At 37.8% G+C, this 17,193-nt stretch overlaps 1 protein-coding gene across 1 annotated transcript in view; it reads right to left on the bottom strand.

Moving 5' to 3' along the window:
* Window positions 1–3,792: 3,792 nt before the first annotated feature.
* Window positions 3,793–17,193, bottom strand: part of Lurap1l (leucine rich adaptor protein 1 like) — a 51,086-nt gene continuing 37,685 nt past the window's right edge. The window contains exon 2 of the mRNA XM_003472268.5: window positions 3,793–4,525. Coding sequence (XP_003472316.1) covers window positions 4,151–4,525 — 375 coding nt within the window. The 3' untranslated portion in view covers window positions 3,793–4,150. The remainder of the gene's footprint in view (window positions 4,526–17,193) is intronic.

Below are 17,193 nucleotides of genomic sequence, written 5' to 3'. Positions count from 1 at the left end.
ACCAGGGTTAATTACAGTTGCCTCACAAAGCAACAAATAAGTGAAACTCTTCTGTAAACTTTTTTCCGATAATTGTGTTAAATTTATTTCCTTTCTACAGAGGGGAAAACTGTAGTTGGCATAGAAAAAGAGTTAGGGATGCTGTCTGGAAAAGGCAGATGTAAAAGAAATTTGCCAGAATTAATTCACAATCTGAAACTATGACCTGAAAAACAGAAACTGTCTCTCATATGCATAGCCTGTTCTAGGCAAATAATGGGTTGGATTTACTCTTGTTCCATTTTGATTGCTGTCAGCCCATTTCCTTTTTGTTCAGAGTAGTCTTCTGGCAGTTCTGTAGACATATGGTTACATATTTCATCACTTTCTATTTGAAGTTCATTGATTTTTCTTCTAAGGATACTTTCTCTGTTGAGTCACAATGAGTACTGTTTAATTTTAACCTGATAAACAATCTATGTAAAAAATGTTCTGGTTTGATTCCAGATTAAAACCAAACAAAATTACCAACCAAGCAGGCTTTACTAAATTGAAAATAAAAATGTGCAGAAAGGGAGGACCACATTAGGAACAACTGGTGAGTGACCAGCTCCCTGATTCACTACGAGGCATGAAAATGACTTTCAATGTGTATTTCATTAAAGCACTTGATAAACTCAGAATTGGGAAAAAATGGATACCACTAATTGGAGAAGAAATAGTTTGCTACACTATTGTTTTTACCATTAAAGTTTCTTTTTCGTTCACATTTTGCTATTTAATGTCAGTAAGTAGCAAAGAGATTATGGAGGGTCATTGCTAGTGATAAAACAGACCCAATTCTAGCTTTGACACTTTCTGATACATTTGACCCAGTGTACTTACCTTTTATGTGCCTCAAGTATTGTTTGTTATAGTATAGTAGTTTCCTTAAGTATTGTTATGGGTATAGTTTCCTTAAGTATTGTTATGGGTAATATCTAGATATCCCTCACAAAGCTTCATGCCATCGTAGGTGGGGTGTTTCAGAGGCAGCTGAATCTAGGCTATGATTAAGAGTGTGACACAGAGATTAAAGGTGTGTAGTGCTTGATTAGTTCACTAATTTATTTAGTATAATTCTTGGTGTGGATAAGGGGGAGACCCACACTGGGTCTGCTGTAGCCTGGGTAGAGTATAAAGGGAGGCTTGCTGCTGCTGCTGCCTAATCTATCTGCCATAGACTGTTTCTCCTCTGCCTGGCTGCCTGCTTTGGAGCTGCCTGCGATGGGCTGAAACTTTTGTAAACTGTGAGTTGAAATAAACCTTTCCTCCATTAACTTGTGAGTGTCAGATATTTTATCTCAACAACGAGATAAGTAACTAAGAGAACTATAGAACAGTGATGGTCCTTACACCATGAAATAGTGTGAGGAATTAAGCAATTTATAAGAAACTATTAATGTATAATACAGATTGTAAAAATTTTTAATTGCAAATTGAATGATATATGTCTTGCAGATAAACAATAAATTTGACAAGTGTGCAGTGAATATATAACAGCAGGAAATTTGAGAGACAATCTTTTTTGAATATAGACATTTCTTAGTTACAGGAAGTCTTTTTGATTCATATTGGTAAGTAATGGGAAAACATGCATCATTACAAATAAGAGGTTGAAATCTTAATTATATTGTCTCACTGGAAATCATCAAGATAAATGTAGAGGATTAATAACAGCATATCAAAACTAAATATTTTCATTTATCCCATGAGTTATAGTATTGCTAGGTATTTTCGAAAACTACGAGGATGCTTGGGTTGGTTTTTGCAGAGATTTCTTCTCTAATTCTTTTGATAGCCAGTACAGCTATTGGCTCTACAGCATTAGCACATTCAATACAAACGGCCCACTTTGTAGAAATTGGACAAGAACTGCTGATGAGAGCTAAAAAGTTCAGAGAGAGATTGATACAAAGTAACAAACCCAAGTGAGCATTCTAGAGACTTTGGTCCTATGGATGAGAGGTCAGATTAAAAGCTTACAGTTACAACAAGGCTTAAAGTGTCACTATAATATGACACGTTTTTGTATTACCTCTCTGCCATATAACAAAAGCCTACATTCTTGGAAAATGATCAAAAGGCATATACAAGGAGCAATTCATCACAATATTACTATTATATAAATGCTTTTCAAAGACTAATGTTGTCTATGTCACAACTACCTTTGATACCCAAATTAAGGATTGAGATAAATTTGCTGATGCCATAGAACAATTAAATCCACTGGTATACCTCAGGGCTCACTTTTGGTTTTATATCAGAATTGGTGTGCTCATTCTATTCTTTGTAATTTTTCTCATGAAATTCTGACTTAGAGGATTCATTACCCAAAGATGACTACAGGCCATGCAACCACAACTGGCCCTGCTGGAGCTACAAAACAAGAAAGGGAGAGATGTGGGAGCTAACTCCAGTGACTCCCCTTGAATGCAAAACAATTACTTAGTTATTTTGAGACTTATTTCCTTATACTGATATGTAGACAGCTGGCTAGGGCATTTCCCTGCTCTCTTCAATTGGCTTTAAACAATACAAATAAGGCTAGCAGAGGTGCTGGTATGTAAATTCTAAAGCCAACAGATAGTCCTATTTCCTCACACAGTGTTCTCTATACCCAGATATGAGCACAGCGGGATGTTTAGAGCCAGTCAGCTCCAAAAATTTGTCAACTGGGTATAAGCCTCAAGATAAAGGGCTATAACTCCAGGGCACAAGAGTCTACATATCAAAAACCAAAGCAACAACTCCCAAAAAATTCAGTTGCTACCTTAATTAGATTATATAAATTGATCTTTCTGCGCATCTTCATTTCTGTAATTTACAGAGGTGCCCTTCTCTCACCTGGCCAGCCAGCTCAAGTGACTCATGTAGTTCTCGCCATCCTCACTGTCACTCATCCCTGAGCCACCCCCCTTCTTCATAAGATAATAAATTCTGGGAGAGGCCTAAGATCAGGGCCTTTGTCCACATGTCCTCACAGGGATTAGACTTAGGATCCCTTAGCTGTCCTTAACTTGAAATATGTCTTGGTGTTTTTACTCTTGCCAGGATTGCATTGGTGGTGGTAAAGTAAAATTAACTTGCTGGGATTCTAATGATGTCTCAATGGGATTACAAATACAACTTTTGGATTGTGAGGAAAACTAAGAAAAAGAATACAATACTTAGATGACTAAACTCATTATTTGGGTTTACATTAAAAGATTACTTGCTTATACCAAGTTTAAAGATATCACACTGAATTTCATAAATGAGTGATTTTGCTTCTTTCTATAAGAATATCTGTGTATCAGTTTATCTCTCCATTTGTATGTGTGCATCTATGCATTTATGTATTCTATCAAAATGGCAAATTCATATAAGAAAATGCCAACAAAATCTCTAAATAAAGTTTGGGGCATCTTTTTCTCTAATCATCTTTATAATTAATCTCAATTATTCTTTGAAATTTGGTAGAATGGCATATACTGTATATTATCACATAACTAAATCTAAGATTTAAATTAAAATTGGTATTGACATAATGCTAATCTACAGTATCAATACCAAGTGAGTTAAACAAATTACTTATATTTAGGGTCTTTCAAATAGGGTCAAATAAAAGTATGTGACTAACAGTACTTCTGACTACACATTCAGATATTGTGGCCTCAAAATAAGGGTAATTTTGTTTTAAGCATTTTATTCAACATAATAGAGAAATAATGAAATATTTTGTTATAGTTAGGAAATAAAATTTTAAAGCATTTAGGAACACAAGCAACAGACTTAACAGTTATCAGACTTTGGTTTATTGTAAAATTTAGCGAATTATTTCTTATAATCCCTGACCCCTTGCTCTGAAAAGAAAAGCAAAAACAGACTTATTGCTTATTCTTTCCCCCCTACTTTCTTTGTGCTACAGTAAAAGGGGGGAAATTACTGTAATAAATAAAAATAGAGCTGTAACAGAGAAAAATAAATCAATCTAGGTGAGAAATATTAGGAGCAAAAGAAAGACTATGACGCAGTTCAAAAATAAGCTTCTTCAAAAAGATTTTCTTTTTTAAAAACAAACACCAAAAATATAGCAGCAGAGAAGGATAGATGCAAGTTTGCACAACAGTCCCATGTGAAAACCTGATCATTAGCCAAAGCAGTAGTACTCAGCATCCAATTTGGGGTGCTTGTGTAGTGCTTGTGAATCCTCTATTATGGAGCTGTCACTGAACTGATCCAAGTCTGAAGGGGTCTGATGTCCCGGGACATCGTCTGCCAAAGTGTCCAGGTAGCTTCCCACAGAGATGCCATCTAGCCCATCACTGCCATCCTGCAGGCTGTTGTAGCTGCCACGTAAGGAGGTGCTCTGACTCTCCAGCAAGCTACACAGGCTGCCGCTGAGACTGCTGCCTCGACTGGTAATAGTGGCTTTCTCTTCAATCATCCACTTGATGGACTCGATACTCTCATTGATAACAAGCAGCTGCCGCATGAGCTTGACATCTGTAGCTCTGAGGTTAACCTGTAGAAAATCGGGGAGAGGAAAGAAAGATACGTAAATTATTTTACAGCCTCAAGAAGCTCCCAGTTCATTTGAGATCCTGTCTGGTGCAGTCTGTAGTTCCAAGTTCACAGAAAATAATATTAGTGCACTTTATCTGAGAATATTTTTGTGAACTGCTGACGAATGAATGGCAGGAGTTATAATCAAAGAACTCACTGCCTGTCAGACGCACATGGCTCCACAAGGGTCAAAACAGCTTCTACTCCATCCCTGATCCTAACCAAGATACCTGAAAATATCACATTGCATGGCAAAATCTCTGCTAAGAAATGCATTCTTTCTGTCCCATATAGTTTTTCTGTTCTCATATGGAAACATGTCTGTGGATCCTGAAAGATGGAAAAGGATGCAGCTGTAAAAATTAGGGGAATATCATTTCCATTATCAGAAACATATTTATTAACAATATTCTAGGCATCGTTATAAAAATTCAATATTCATTAGCAAAATCTAATACTGTTCTAGAAGCATTATTTTACTCTCAATGTACAATAAAAATGAAATCTTCAAAAAAGAATTAAACTGAAACACCTATACTTTTTATGATTATATCAACATGAATGGTAGTGAATTGTGCTTTTCTCTTAAGAATAAAATTGCCCTACTGTTCTCTGAATCTAAAAAGGTCTTAACCCACTATGATGATCCAGTTTGCAAGATGAAGTGTGTAAAGAGTCCTGAGCATCTGATTCTGATATGTTTCAGATATATCAGGGGCATACTGATAAAAACTGGGATATGAGAAAGTTCTAAAACCCTCTGTACTGTTTAGGTGTGAAGTTCTTCTGAAACTCTAAAATATTTTGGAGAAATCTATCACCAAAACTACAAAGGAAGGTCTCTTTGCATGTCCCAACGTTCAGTGTGAACATTTGCTGCCAACCAGTGTGTAGTGGCTTAAGGAAGGAGGCTGTGTTAGGATTGCTCAAAACTGCCTTTTTTGTTGGACTGGGAGATGTGGATCCTATAGATTCAATGCCTAGAAAGTAAGCAGCAATGTCTTTGGCCATGAGAGGACCTACTCACATTCATTTTCATTTAAAAATGGATTCCTGTTCCTTACTTGAGCCATTAACCCAAATGGATGGGCCATGCCAATTTTCTCTCGAAGGTTCAAGGCTGACTCAGATTTGTGTGTTTGCAGAATTATCAAAAGCTCTCATTCTTGAATGACTCAGACCATAAGAGAAAAAGGAGCCTATTGTTTTCAAAAGTATGCATTCGTATAAAAATATTTCCTGGTGGAGTTAATCCATAACTGAAGTCGAACTTTGGATTGAGTGACCATGATGAACAAACATTAGGAGAGATGACATTTCTACTAATGACTCCAATAGATACAAGATTGTAGATTTAAAAACAATGAAAATGTAAATATAATTACAAGAAGCATAAAATATAAGAATTTTAACTTTTCTCAGATCCTTATCTTGCCTTAAAAAAATACCAAGAGTAAACTGTGTGAATAGTAACAATGAAAATTATTTTTCTCTGAAGAGTTTATCAACTGAAGGATGTGTACTTACTAAGCCTTGAGATTTTTCTCTAGGATAATGTTTTTATGACCTTGCGATGACTTTTTTTGAGGGATGATGCTTCCAGGCAGTCTTTATGTTCAAATTCACACATATCCCCTATGAGCCATCCTGACACTGTTCAAGGTACAACTAATACAAATATTTACAAATCACCAAAAATGTGCCTAGGTTCACTGAGGAGGGTAGAGGTTCAGTGTGAGTCAAACTCTTACAAAATTCCTCAGCAGACATCTGTAACTCACAAAACTTGCTGTGCCTATGACAACATGGTGCAATATTCATCTGGCCATTTCCCAGCTGCTCCCCAAATGAACTACAGCTGTGTGTGTTCGTATCCCCACCCAGTCCCAGGAAAATGCTTTGGTCCAGATCCAGGTCTTGGCATGATCTTTTATTCTACTCACTCAAAATACTCCAAACTCTTCCTCTCCAAATCCTCCCCACTCTCGCAACCCTACTTCTTCCATCAAGCACTGCTTGCTGACCCCAGTCTTCTCTGCAGGGCCTCTTAACCACTACAGTCTGCTTGCTCTGTGGCTCACCATGCAGCCTAATTTTGTACTGTCTCATACTTCTATGATAATCGTGGAGCTTTTTCTTCAACTAAGCTGTAATTGCCTTAAAGAAAGAAGCCATTTTATCCATAGCTTGCAGCCTTTGATTTTGAAAGACCATCATAATGGTAGGATCCGTGAAAGTTAAACTTGTAAGATAATAAGAAATACATGGTCCCAGGCATTGTGTTACTTGGAGCTGAAAACATACATAGAATAATTTTTTCCATCAGTATTTGGTGCAGTCTTACACAGTGGCTGCACCAAATACAAATTTCCCTCATCCCATTTTATTGGGCAATAAGAGGGGAGGAGGCTATGAAGTCACAAAAGTTTCTTTTGACCATGAAAGGATTTACTTAAATAAGAAAAATTCTGCTTATGAAGGTCAAATTTGATGGACCATTGAACCAGTTGTTGGAGGAAAATGTCAAAAGCAAAGTCAACTAGAGGTGGTGATCTGGCTGCTAATGATTATGGATTTAATTGCGTCAACCCTGTTCCTCCAGGGTGAGTAAACAGCTTCATTTTGTGGGAGTGCAGGGCACACCAGAAGCCCTCACTGCCACAAATGGCATCCTCCAAGAAATAAGGTGCAGTTCCCTACTGCTGTCCCTTGAAAGTGCGAACAATCAGTCAAGGAACTAAATCTCCATGTTGCTTCTGTCTCCAATAGCTGCCCACCTTTCTCTTTGGGGTGCTTTCATATTATATTATATTACTTTATATTAGACTCTATGAAGTTTGGCCATTAATTAAGAACAAAATTGTCTTGTCCTGTGGCACGAAACCTTTATCTGGGGTCTCAAGGAGTCCTGTCCTGTGACCACTCTGAAGATACTCACAGTTGAGACCCTTAAATTAAATGGAAAGCCTATTCCTGATCAGTTATGGTGCTGAATCCCCACATTCAGTTTATATTATGTTTCTATTGTTTCTTTCATAACTGTGACAAGTCAAAAATTATCCCGCCTCTTACTTTTTAACTCATTTTCTATCCCCCAATATGCATGGAGAAATCACAGAAGGTAAAGGACTTGGTCTGTCTAGGTTACTACTGTATGCCAGGGACCAGAAGACAACTTTTCTGCACACAGTCAGAACTCAGTTGGGATCTGCCCAACATGTAAATTATCAACTTTAAATCAAATTGCACCTATAGGAAAAGCCCGGACTTTTTCTGTAGGTCAGTGATACAGGACTAGGGAAGAACGATAGTGGTAATTCAGGAAGGAACATTTTACTAGTGAATCATTCCCAGCATACAGCCCTGTTTTTACTCATTCCCAAGATTTAGACACTGCATAACAGGTCTAATTTTTCCTATCTTAAATTTACAAAGTACAGATAGTATCGTGAACAGGAAGTGGACTTCTAGAAGTGAGTGGCACACAATTATCATGTTTGCTCAGAGATGATAACTGGTATTAGTGCAGCAGAGGTGTTCTGTAAACACCTGGTTAGACAATTGGAAATGAGAACAAATAGAACTTTACACCCTCTCCAAAATGTGTGCCGACTGACTGACACAAAGAGATGTGAATGCCTTTTCCTCCTCTTTGTCTTCTAGTTCCTCCAGTTTCTGTGCTGCGGTTCTTTGTGCTAACTCTCTGGTGATTCACTGGTGAATAACTGTGGCATAACTGGTCACTATGACATAACTGGCTTTGCTTGAAATCTTATGTGAATTTGACAAGCAGTGACTAGGTCTACGATAGACTTTGAAATGAGGGATCTTGAAAGAGCAAATATTCCTAATAGTAAACTTTACTAGATCTATGTTTTCTTCCAAATGGTCATTTTAACACTGAAATAATACAAGTTAGCTAAGTGTGTTGGTGCATTCCTATAATCTCTGCACTTTTAGGGGCTGAGTCAGGAGAACAAAACATTCAGACCAAGAGTAGGGAAACTGGAGACTTAGTGAGACCCTGTCTCAAAATACTTATATAAAATTAAAAAATGGTGATAAGTCATGAGTTTAATTCCCAGTACAAAAGAAAAGCAAAGAGAAAATGGGAAAAAAATACAAAGATTATGAATGAATGTGATAGAATCCAAGAAAGAATATGATCAAACTTCCAATTAATCAGGAAGTGCTAATCAAGTTGACTTCCTTTATGGTGTTGTATGAAAAATGTGGCATGGAGTCTCAGTTTGACAATGGCACTATTAATGGCTTGGCATCTAGAACCTAGGTTTCCTTACACAAGAAGAAAAATTTGTGAGGTTTTATTCTGATCTTTAGTGAACCACTGGGCCCCTGAAGGTCTTCAGGCAATATTGCTAACAAAGACAAATTTCTCCCAGTAAGAATGAATTGAATTTGGGAGCTAACATATTTTAGCTTGCATTTCATTTGAGGTTGCATTCCAGATATTACTTAATAACAACACTGTTTCAATTCTATATGATTTCTCTCCAATTCTGCTGGATTCTCTGATATGTTTGGTTTTTGCCATGGACACTTGATGACTAAATTGTCTTTGAAATGAGAAAATCATGTGGTTCATAGAGATGACAGAACAGTTTTGCTCCTCAGCAGCTTGCGCACAAAATGTAGCTGGAACACACTTCCTGATAAAGCCAGGTTACGTTCTACATGAATTTAATTATCTTATCAGACATTGTGTCATAATAATAATAATTTGTGCTCTAGGCATTTGAATTTAAAAATTATATATACATCTCAAGATAAACATCGACAGCATTTTAATATGAAATGTGCACACCAGCTACAGAATGTATCTTACAAATGGGGATATTTTTCATTCTATCTTGTCACATTGGAGGCTTGGTCAGCACTGTGTAATCAAACTCTCATAACTGCTCCTACTCTTTTATTTATGAGTATCAACGAAACAGATAAAAGTAGGCAATCTATCAGTTACGCCTTCATATTGTAACGTTCAAAATATGTGTGGCATAAATTCCAAATGGCCTGCAAGCTGTACTTTGAATTAAAAGAATAAAGACTTCTTTGAAAGTCAAAAATGAAGTTTTTGGAGACAGGCATGCCTTTTAATGTTATACTTTAACTCTAGTTTTTGATTAGGAGGAAGCAAATAGCATTTTTCCTGATTTGTTTTTCAGGAAACAGAGTTTAGGTCGGACAAGGACTCTTCTTTTAGCCATATTATATAACATTTATATATTTTAAAGCAGGAATTGAAGACTCCACTTGTAAAGACATTTTGAATATGGTTTCCAGCATCTGATGCCAGTTTATTTGCATGTTTCCTTTGCATAACCTCATGATCAATCCGCTCCTTTCCAAATTTACCATATGCTCAATTTGATGATCACAGACAATTTTTTACCTACCTGTGCTTCAAATTTCAAAAGGTTTTATTAGTAGCTATATTTGTAAAGCACTCTTTTGTTTCCTTGGAAAATCCATAGCGATATTATTATTTCTCTGCCATTTGAGATACCATAAAACATTTCTACCTACTGCTTTGGGTTTGGAATTTTCAAAAGAAAAGTGCAAGGCCATGTAGGAGCCACTGCTGTCTCTTCTGCAAAGCATTCCCTTGCTTTCTCATTCAAAATTTACAGTGAAATTTTCTAACTGGACAATGGAGGATTCCATGTTTTTTTTAATCAGTCAACTTTGCCTCTCTCCATTTGTGTTGTTCATAGGTTGAACTGAAAGTAACTAAAACAATTCACTCTTTTCCCAAAACCATGTAGAGGTATAATTTCCCCAAAGACTGAACTACAAACATAGAAATACTTTCATCAGCACAGCTACTGATCATTGTTGTTTTGATCAGCTACAGTGTGACATCTGAAAGGGGCACATATGACTCCCACGAATCTTAAATTACTGTATCACTCATGGTATCCTGGCAGCATTTTCAGATGAGTCTTCTGATTACTATAGGAAGGTATATAGCTTTTAATTATATCACATCAAGTTCTAGGTCAAATTGATACCTAAATACCTATCAATTCCTTTTCCTTATTCTAATTCAGTGAAAGTTGTGTTTCTGTTTTCAATACACATGTGCAAAGTATAATTGTAGCTAATGTAACAGAATTATATGTAGGTAAATCACCTGAATGAAAATTCATGTACTTTTCAAGCAGTACTTTGACAGAAGCATATACTCACATGCATAGCAGAGAACCTGATACACATAGGACACAAGCCAGGGAAGTGTGTGTCCACTAATCTGTAATACATATTTGCATTTTTCCAATTTTGCATTTAAAGCAGTTTTTTGGAAGACTAGCCTAATAATGTACTCCTCAGTGATCAGTAGCAGCCATGCTTACATTGTAAGGGAAAAATGCAGGGAGAATGTTCAATACCTAGGGGGGAAAATATATATACTTTAGTCAACCTTCTATCACTGTGAAAAAATACCTGAGACAATTTATAGGGATTTTAGTTCATGATTTCAGGAGATTCAATCCATCATTCATGGCCCTGTATTCCTTTGGGTCTTTGGTAGCTCAGTACATCATGGAGGGAGCATGTGCCAGAGAAGGCCAGTCTACCTCACAGCAACCAGGAGCAAGGACGGAAAGCCTGGGGGTCCAATACTCCTTTCAAGGTCACTCCATTAATAACCCAATTTTTCTCCCACTTCCCAATAGCATCAGGGGGTAGAGAATAAGTTTTTAACTTACGAGCCTTTGGGGAACATCTAAACTCCAAACCATTCTATATACGTAAATGTTATATAAATTTTATGCAAATAATGTACAACATACTTTGTAATAATAAAATATAAAGTTTAATTGTAAATTCTGTATAGCTAGTTGATGCTCAGAGAAGGCTTTCATTCATTCTTAGTGAACTGCTGAATATACAACCCATGAGTGCAATTCAAACAGGATTTCACTAATAGAGCTGATCCCAATTCACTAAATAGAACTCAGTAATTTTTTAATCATTAAATATGACCTACTATTAAACTACCTCTCACTTAATGCAAATTATATTTATGAACTTTGTCATATGAACTATGCCAGACTTTATTGGCTCACAATTATATGAACATATTCTTTGATAAAGTGGATAATAAATTTTAAATACATGGAGAGATACTCTTTCTGTCTGTCTGTCTTTCCTGTCTTTCTTTTTACTATGAGCAATGCAACAGAGTGTTATCCTAAACTTTTCAAATTTAATCTGTAATATTAAAATTATCTTCATTACTTTCTTACATCTAGAAGCAATGAAATAAAATTCAAGTCCTGATATATACTGTTTATCATGTTGTGTGGGGTAAATACTCCTATCATGGTCAATTTCAAGCTACCAATGAGATGTCATGAAATATGGGGTTGATAATGTACTCCAGTATGTGTAATAATTTCATGTTCAGGTATACACTTTCATCCTCTAGATATTTTGTGTACTTCAAAGACTACTTGGAGTAAAAACTAGTCAAACAGGAAGTGAATAATTTTGGGTACTTATTATTTTGTTTTAAATTTAACTCATTAAATTATAGATTTATATATGTACCTATAGTTTCAATGATTCTGATTAATAACTAGTTAAAAAAAACTCCTGAAAATTTAATAAAATGTTCACCTCTTCAATAGGTATTGACTTCAGTACACCATTGAAATGTGCAGAATGAAAGTTTTACCTAATGTATTGCATTTTGTGATACACAGATTGAAGACTTTCATTTTACCCTTCAATATGTGATCTTATTTTTCTACATATAGCTGAATAAAATCTGAGGTAAATATAAAATACCTACAACAAAATTACTGTATATTTGGAAAATTTTCAAATACTAATTATAGACTACAATTTCAGTGTCATCAAAACATGAAATTTACTGGGAAAGTGAATAAACAAGGTACAGAATCTCAGTTGCACATTTATGTTTTTGTATTTTGGTAAATTTTGATGGATTTATAGCTAAAATATGCTGCATATTTCTCTATCCCTGTGGCAGAATCACACAAACCTATATAGTAAGAAGTCATTATTACAAATACTAAACTTTATAGTGTAGAATTATTCATTGATGAACCAGTATTGTTTAGGAAAATCAAACTATAATTAAAAATATGATTTCATTTGTATGATGCCTTGGGGTTTGGCACCTTCTAGGCAAAGAACAAACTTTAATCAAAGCATAAGTAATCAAAGAATATACACAAAGGCATATATAGTCAAAGCATTAGCATTAGAGTTGACAGGTAAGTTTAGAAACTGTAAGTTATATCAATTGTAACTCATTGGCTCTTAAGTCCTTTTGTTGGCGGAGTCTGATATTTGTCATAAATCCCTCTAGCTTTAGTTAAAATTACCTCTAAATTTTTGATAATGTAGAAGAACCAGATTAATACATTATTTTGACAGATGAAACTTTTAAATTTTTCATATATGAATAACAATATGTATGATATTCATAAAAACCAGTCTCAGCATCATTTTGTTATAGGCAGTTGAGCTAATTAGAAATATTACATGCAGTCAGACAGGGCTAGGCTCTCAAAGAAGGGAGCACAGAGGCCAGAAGTCTGGTGACCTTGGAGGAGACATACCTCTTGCTGTGGGACAGATCTCAGGACAGAAAGCAAAACAAATGCAGCCACCCCCTTAGGTATAATCCTTAGGGATTAAATCTGGAAGCCAAATCACCATCGCGATCCCCTATAGGAGGAATCACTGATCTCTAAGAATGCCCGCTTTCTACTTGACTTGCATCCCTATTTGTTCCTAATTTAATCAGTTTTACCTGAGCTATTAATCTTATTGGTTAAACATAGAGAGTTGCAAGTTTTTCCCAGTTCAGATCCACCTCATCTCATGATTTTACTCTATAAAGATTCTTAGGAAATACTGAATCTTTGGCAACCTGCTCAGGACCCCTTTTGTCTCTCTCTCAGAAAGAAGCTTGCTTTCTCTCAATAAGTATTTCTACACTTAACCTCTGTTGTTCCCAGAATTCATTCTTCAGTTTTAGAGAATACAAACTCACACTGGACATACAGTAGGTTGGGAGTTTCATTCCCCTATATCAATCTTGATTTGTTGGCTACTGAATATATATTTCAACATTTAGACAAAACAAATATCTCCAGGATTTAGAGTCAGGCTTTTAGGCATAACTAAAGGAATGAGTGAAGAGAAAGTTATCCCAATTACATTTAAGCAACATATTGAAATAGTTTTGGCCCAGACAGCACACTGTAGCTGGTAAAGTCTCAGGAGGAACCAAGGAGCTCCATCTTCCCCATACCTAGGAATTTACCTGTGACTATATCTTCCCCACCCCTAGGAATTTACCTCTGGCACCAAACGAGTGCCAATGGGCTACCTGTGCATCACTAATGCCCCTTAGGTTCCACCCCAAACCTAGGCTACTTATATGCACCCACTCCATGTTTCCACCAGAGAGAAAGGCAGACTCCAGTGGTTGGGCAGGGGGTTGTTTTCTCTCTCCGCGTTCTCAGAATAAAGGCCTCTTTTGTCTTATACTTCTCATCTTTTGGATGCACTATAATCTTATCATTTGGTGCCATAACTTGATCGGCAGGCGATTCACTCCTAGGGCCCCACCCAGTTCAAGTCCCATGCCGATTCACAAACCAGATTACATCCTGGATTAATTCTTCACTTTTTGACTCACAGGAACTTCTTAATTTGTTGCCAACTGCTTGCAAACAACACCAGCCCAATTTATCACAAGTGAGCAAACTCTGGAAAATTCTTCGGCGCTGGGCTAGGCCCCAGGCGGGTTTTCTCCCCCTTTCTGTGGGTTCGAGTGATGCTCTCATGTCCTTAGACAGCCCAAGGCAGAGTGTTTCTGGACCACCCTGGGTTCACACTGAAAGGCTCTCACGTCTTCAGAGCTTTAAGCTCCCACAGGCTTACTAAAACACTTGTGGATCTCTGTGATGACTAAGAAATATGGGATTTGGAACCATAACCACCATTTGTTCCAAAGGATGGGTGACGGCCCAACCTTTGGACCATGGCCTGTTTCTCGCCTGAGATTTCACCATGGGAAACATTTTTTCTACTTTCCAAAAGACACCTTTGCAATGCTTGATTTCCAATCTGAGTACTCTTAAAATTAAACAAACCATAAAAACTAAACAATTAATCTTTTACTGCCAGGAGGCTTGGCCGACCTACCCACTTAACAGCAGCCCATGGCCCAAAGAGGGGACACTTGACCCCTATATTCTCAAAAGTTTATATAATTTTTGTCACACTGGTGACAAGTTAACAGAAATTACGTATATACAGGCTTTCCTCACTCTGAGAACGTGCCCCTCTCTCATTAAATCACGTACGCCTGCTCAGATATTTTTAGCTAACTCTGTTGCACCACAAAGTCTCCCTTCCTGCCCTCATGATCCACTGGAGGAGGTACCTCTGGTCTCTTATCTGTCCCCTCCTCCACATCCCCAAAATCATTCCTTGCACTTATCTCCCGCTGTGCGATCATCTTCCCTTCCCTCTCCCAGGACCCCTAATTCTCCCAGAGGCTCTAATCTCTCTGTTAGTGCTTCTTCGCAGTCTCCGACCTCTCACTCTCCTGAGAATTCTTTGTTCCCTTTGGCATTCTCACTGCCTGCTCACCATACTAGGTCTTGGTCACTATATCCTTCCGGCAGGCCGCGTGACTGCTGCAGCTCGTGTGGGGGACGGTTGCCATGTTGCGGCTCTCTGCCACGTGAAAGGGCGCTGCCATCTTAGGACAGATCTCATGGTAAATGGCCGCCCCCTTGTGGGTCCTCTTGTGATCAGCAACAACCATCCTGTTGCAGACCACATGACAATTTACTGTGCTGTGAACAGCAACTAAATCACTGCAAGGCACATAGTGAGATACCAACAGCCTGTATTTCCTCATCCTATGTTAACCGGCAGCCGCTTTATAGCTGATCTACAGATAATTGCTCACACGCACCTACCGACGGTTGGCTGCCCAATGGCCATCTACTCAATCTTCTCCTCAATCTCTGCTACCACTTCAGGAGCAAGCTGGCCCCGAGGGACTTGTTAATACACATGTGCCTTTCTCTCTTTCTGACTTATCTCAGATTACCCATAAATTAGGTAGCTTCTCTGTTGACCCACAGAATTATATCAAGGAATTTGAATTTATAACTAATTGTTATGATTTACATTTTAACAACTCAACTCACAAGAGTGAACTCAGCTGTGGCAGGCAGCTTGAGAAGAAGCTGATTGCAGACATAAGGCAAACACCACTGATAATGACCCTGGGCCTACCACAGTGCCAGACTGGAACTATCAAAATGGAGAAGGTTCAACAAAATTACATAAGATGATTGAATGTCTAATTGTGGGCATTAATAAGATTGCTCACAAACATACTAACTATAACAAACTTTTAGAACAGGTCCAGGAGGCTAATGAAAACCCAACTGTGTTCCTAAATTGGCTTCGGGAAACCTTAATTAAGTTTACTAATGTAAACCCAGACTCTCATGAAGGGATGATTGTTGTTAACTCTTATTTTATTTCCCAGTCTGCTCCTGATATTCGTGCAAAATTACAAAAGGTTGAACATGGCCCTCAAACTCTACAGGGAGATCTTCTTAAATTAGCTTTCCGTGTCTTCAACAACAAGAGATAAAATTCAAAAAGAGGAAAAACAAAGTTCAAAAAATGAAGTTTGCTAAATATCAGTCTGATCTCTTAGCAGTGGCACTTGGGGCTCCCAAGACAGGAAATCCGAAACAAGGTGTGGCTGCTTGAGCCCTGCCCAGACCCATGCTTTAAATGCAACAAACAAGGACACTGGGCAAAAGACTGCCCCAACCCTGGCATTCCTTTAGGGCGTGTCCCTACTGCAACGTTAAGGGCCATTGAAAGAACAACTGTCCTACCTGCCAGCGAGCGGGTAAGCCGTTCTCTAACTCCTTGCCCTCACAGGAGACTCCATCAATGCCAGATTCATTGCTGACTGATCTGCTTGGACTTACTGCTGAAGATTGACGGGACTTGGGGCTCACAGCCCCCACTCCGGTAACCTTGTCAGAACCCTGAATCTCACTGGGGGTCTCAGGTAAGACACTATCTGCACTTGTGGACATGGGGGTGACTTATAGTGTACTTCCTGAATTTTCAGGACCTTGTAGTAAGTCCTTAATCTCTGTTGTGGATGTTGATGGCCAGCCTACCCAGCCTTTGCAAACTGGGCCTGTCCCATGCAGATTCCAGACTCTTTTCTTTACCCATAGCTTCCTAGTAATCCCAACATGTCCCACACCCCTTTTAGGTAGAGACCTCCTTCAAAAGCTTAACTTCTCCTTTACTTTCTCCCTTCTCACAGCCTTAATCCTCCAAGCAGCCTCACAATGGGTCGCAAAGCCATTCCCTCCTCTTCCTCCTTCTCTGGTCGACTCCATAGTTTGGGACACCTCCAATCCCACTCTTGCTAGTCATGCCATGCCTGTTTTAATCTGTCTCAAGGATCCTTCAATTTTTCCTGCATTCCCCAATACCACATAGCTCCTCAACATATACGGGGACTTAAACCCATAATTAAGCACCTTTCGGACAATGGTTTTCTTA

This window comes from Cavia porcellus, unplaced genomic scaffold (genome assembly GCF_034190915.1).
Source record: "Cavia porcellus strain 051 isolate PalLab524CR breed Dunkin Hartley unplaced genomic scaffold, mCavPor4.1 scaffold_1, whole genome shotgun sequence".
NCBI classification, from domain to species: Eukaryota; Metazoa; Chordata; class Mammalia; order Rodentia; family Caviidae; genus Cavia; species Cavia porcellus.
This window is presented reverse-complemented; position numbering and strand designations above follow the sequence as displayed.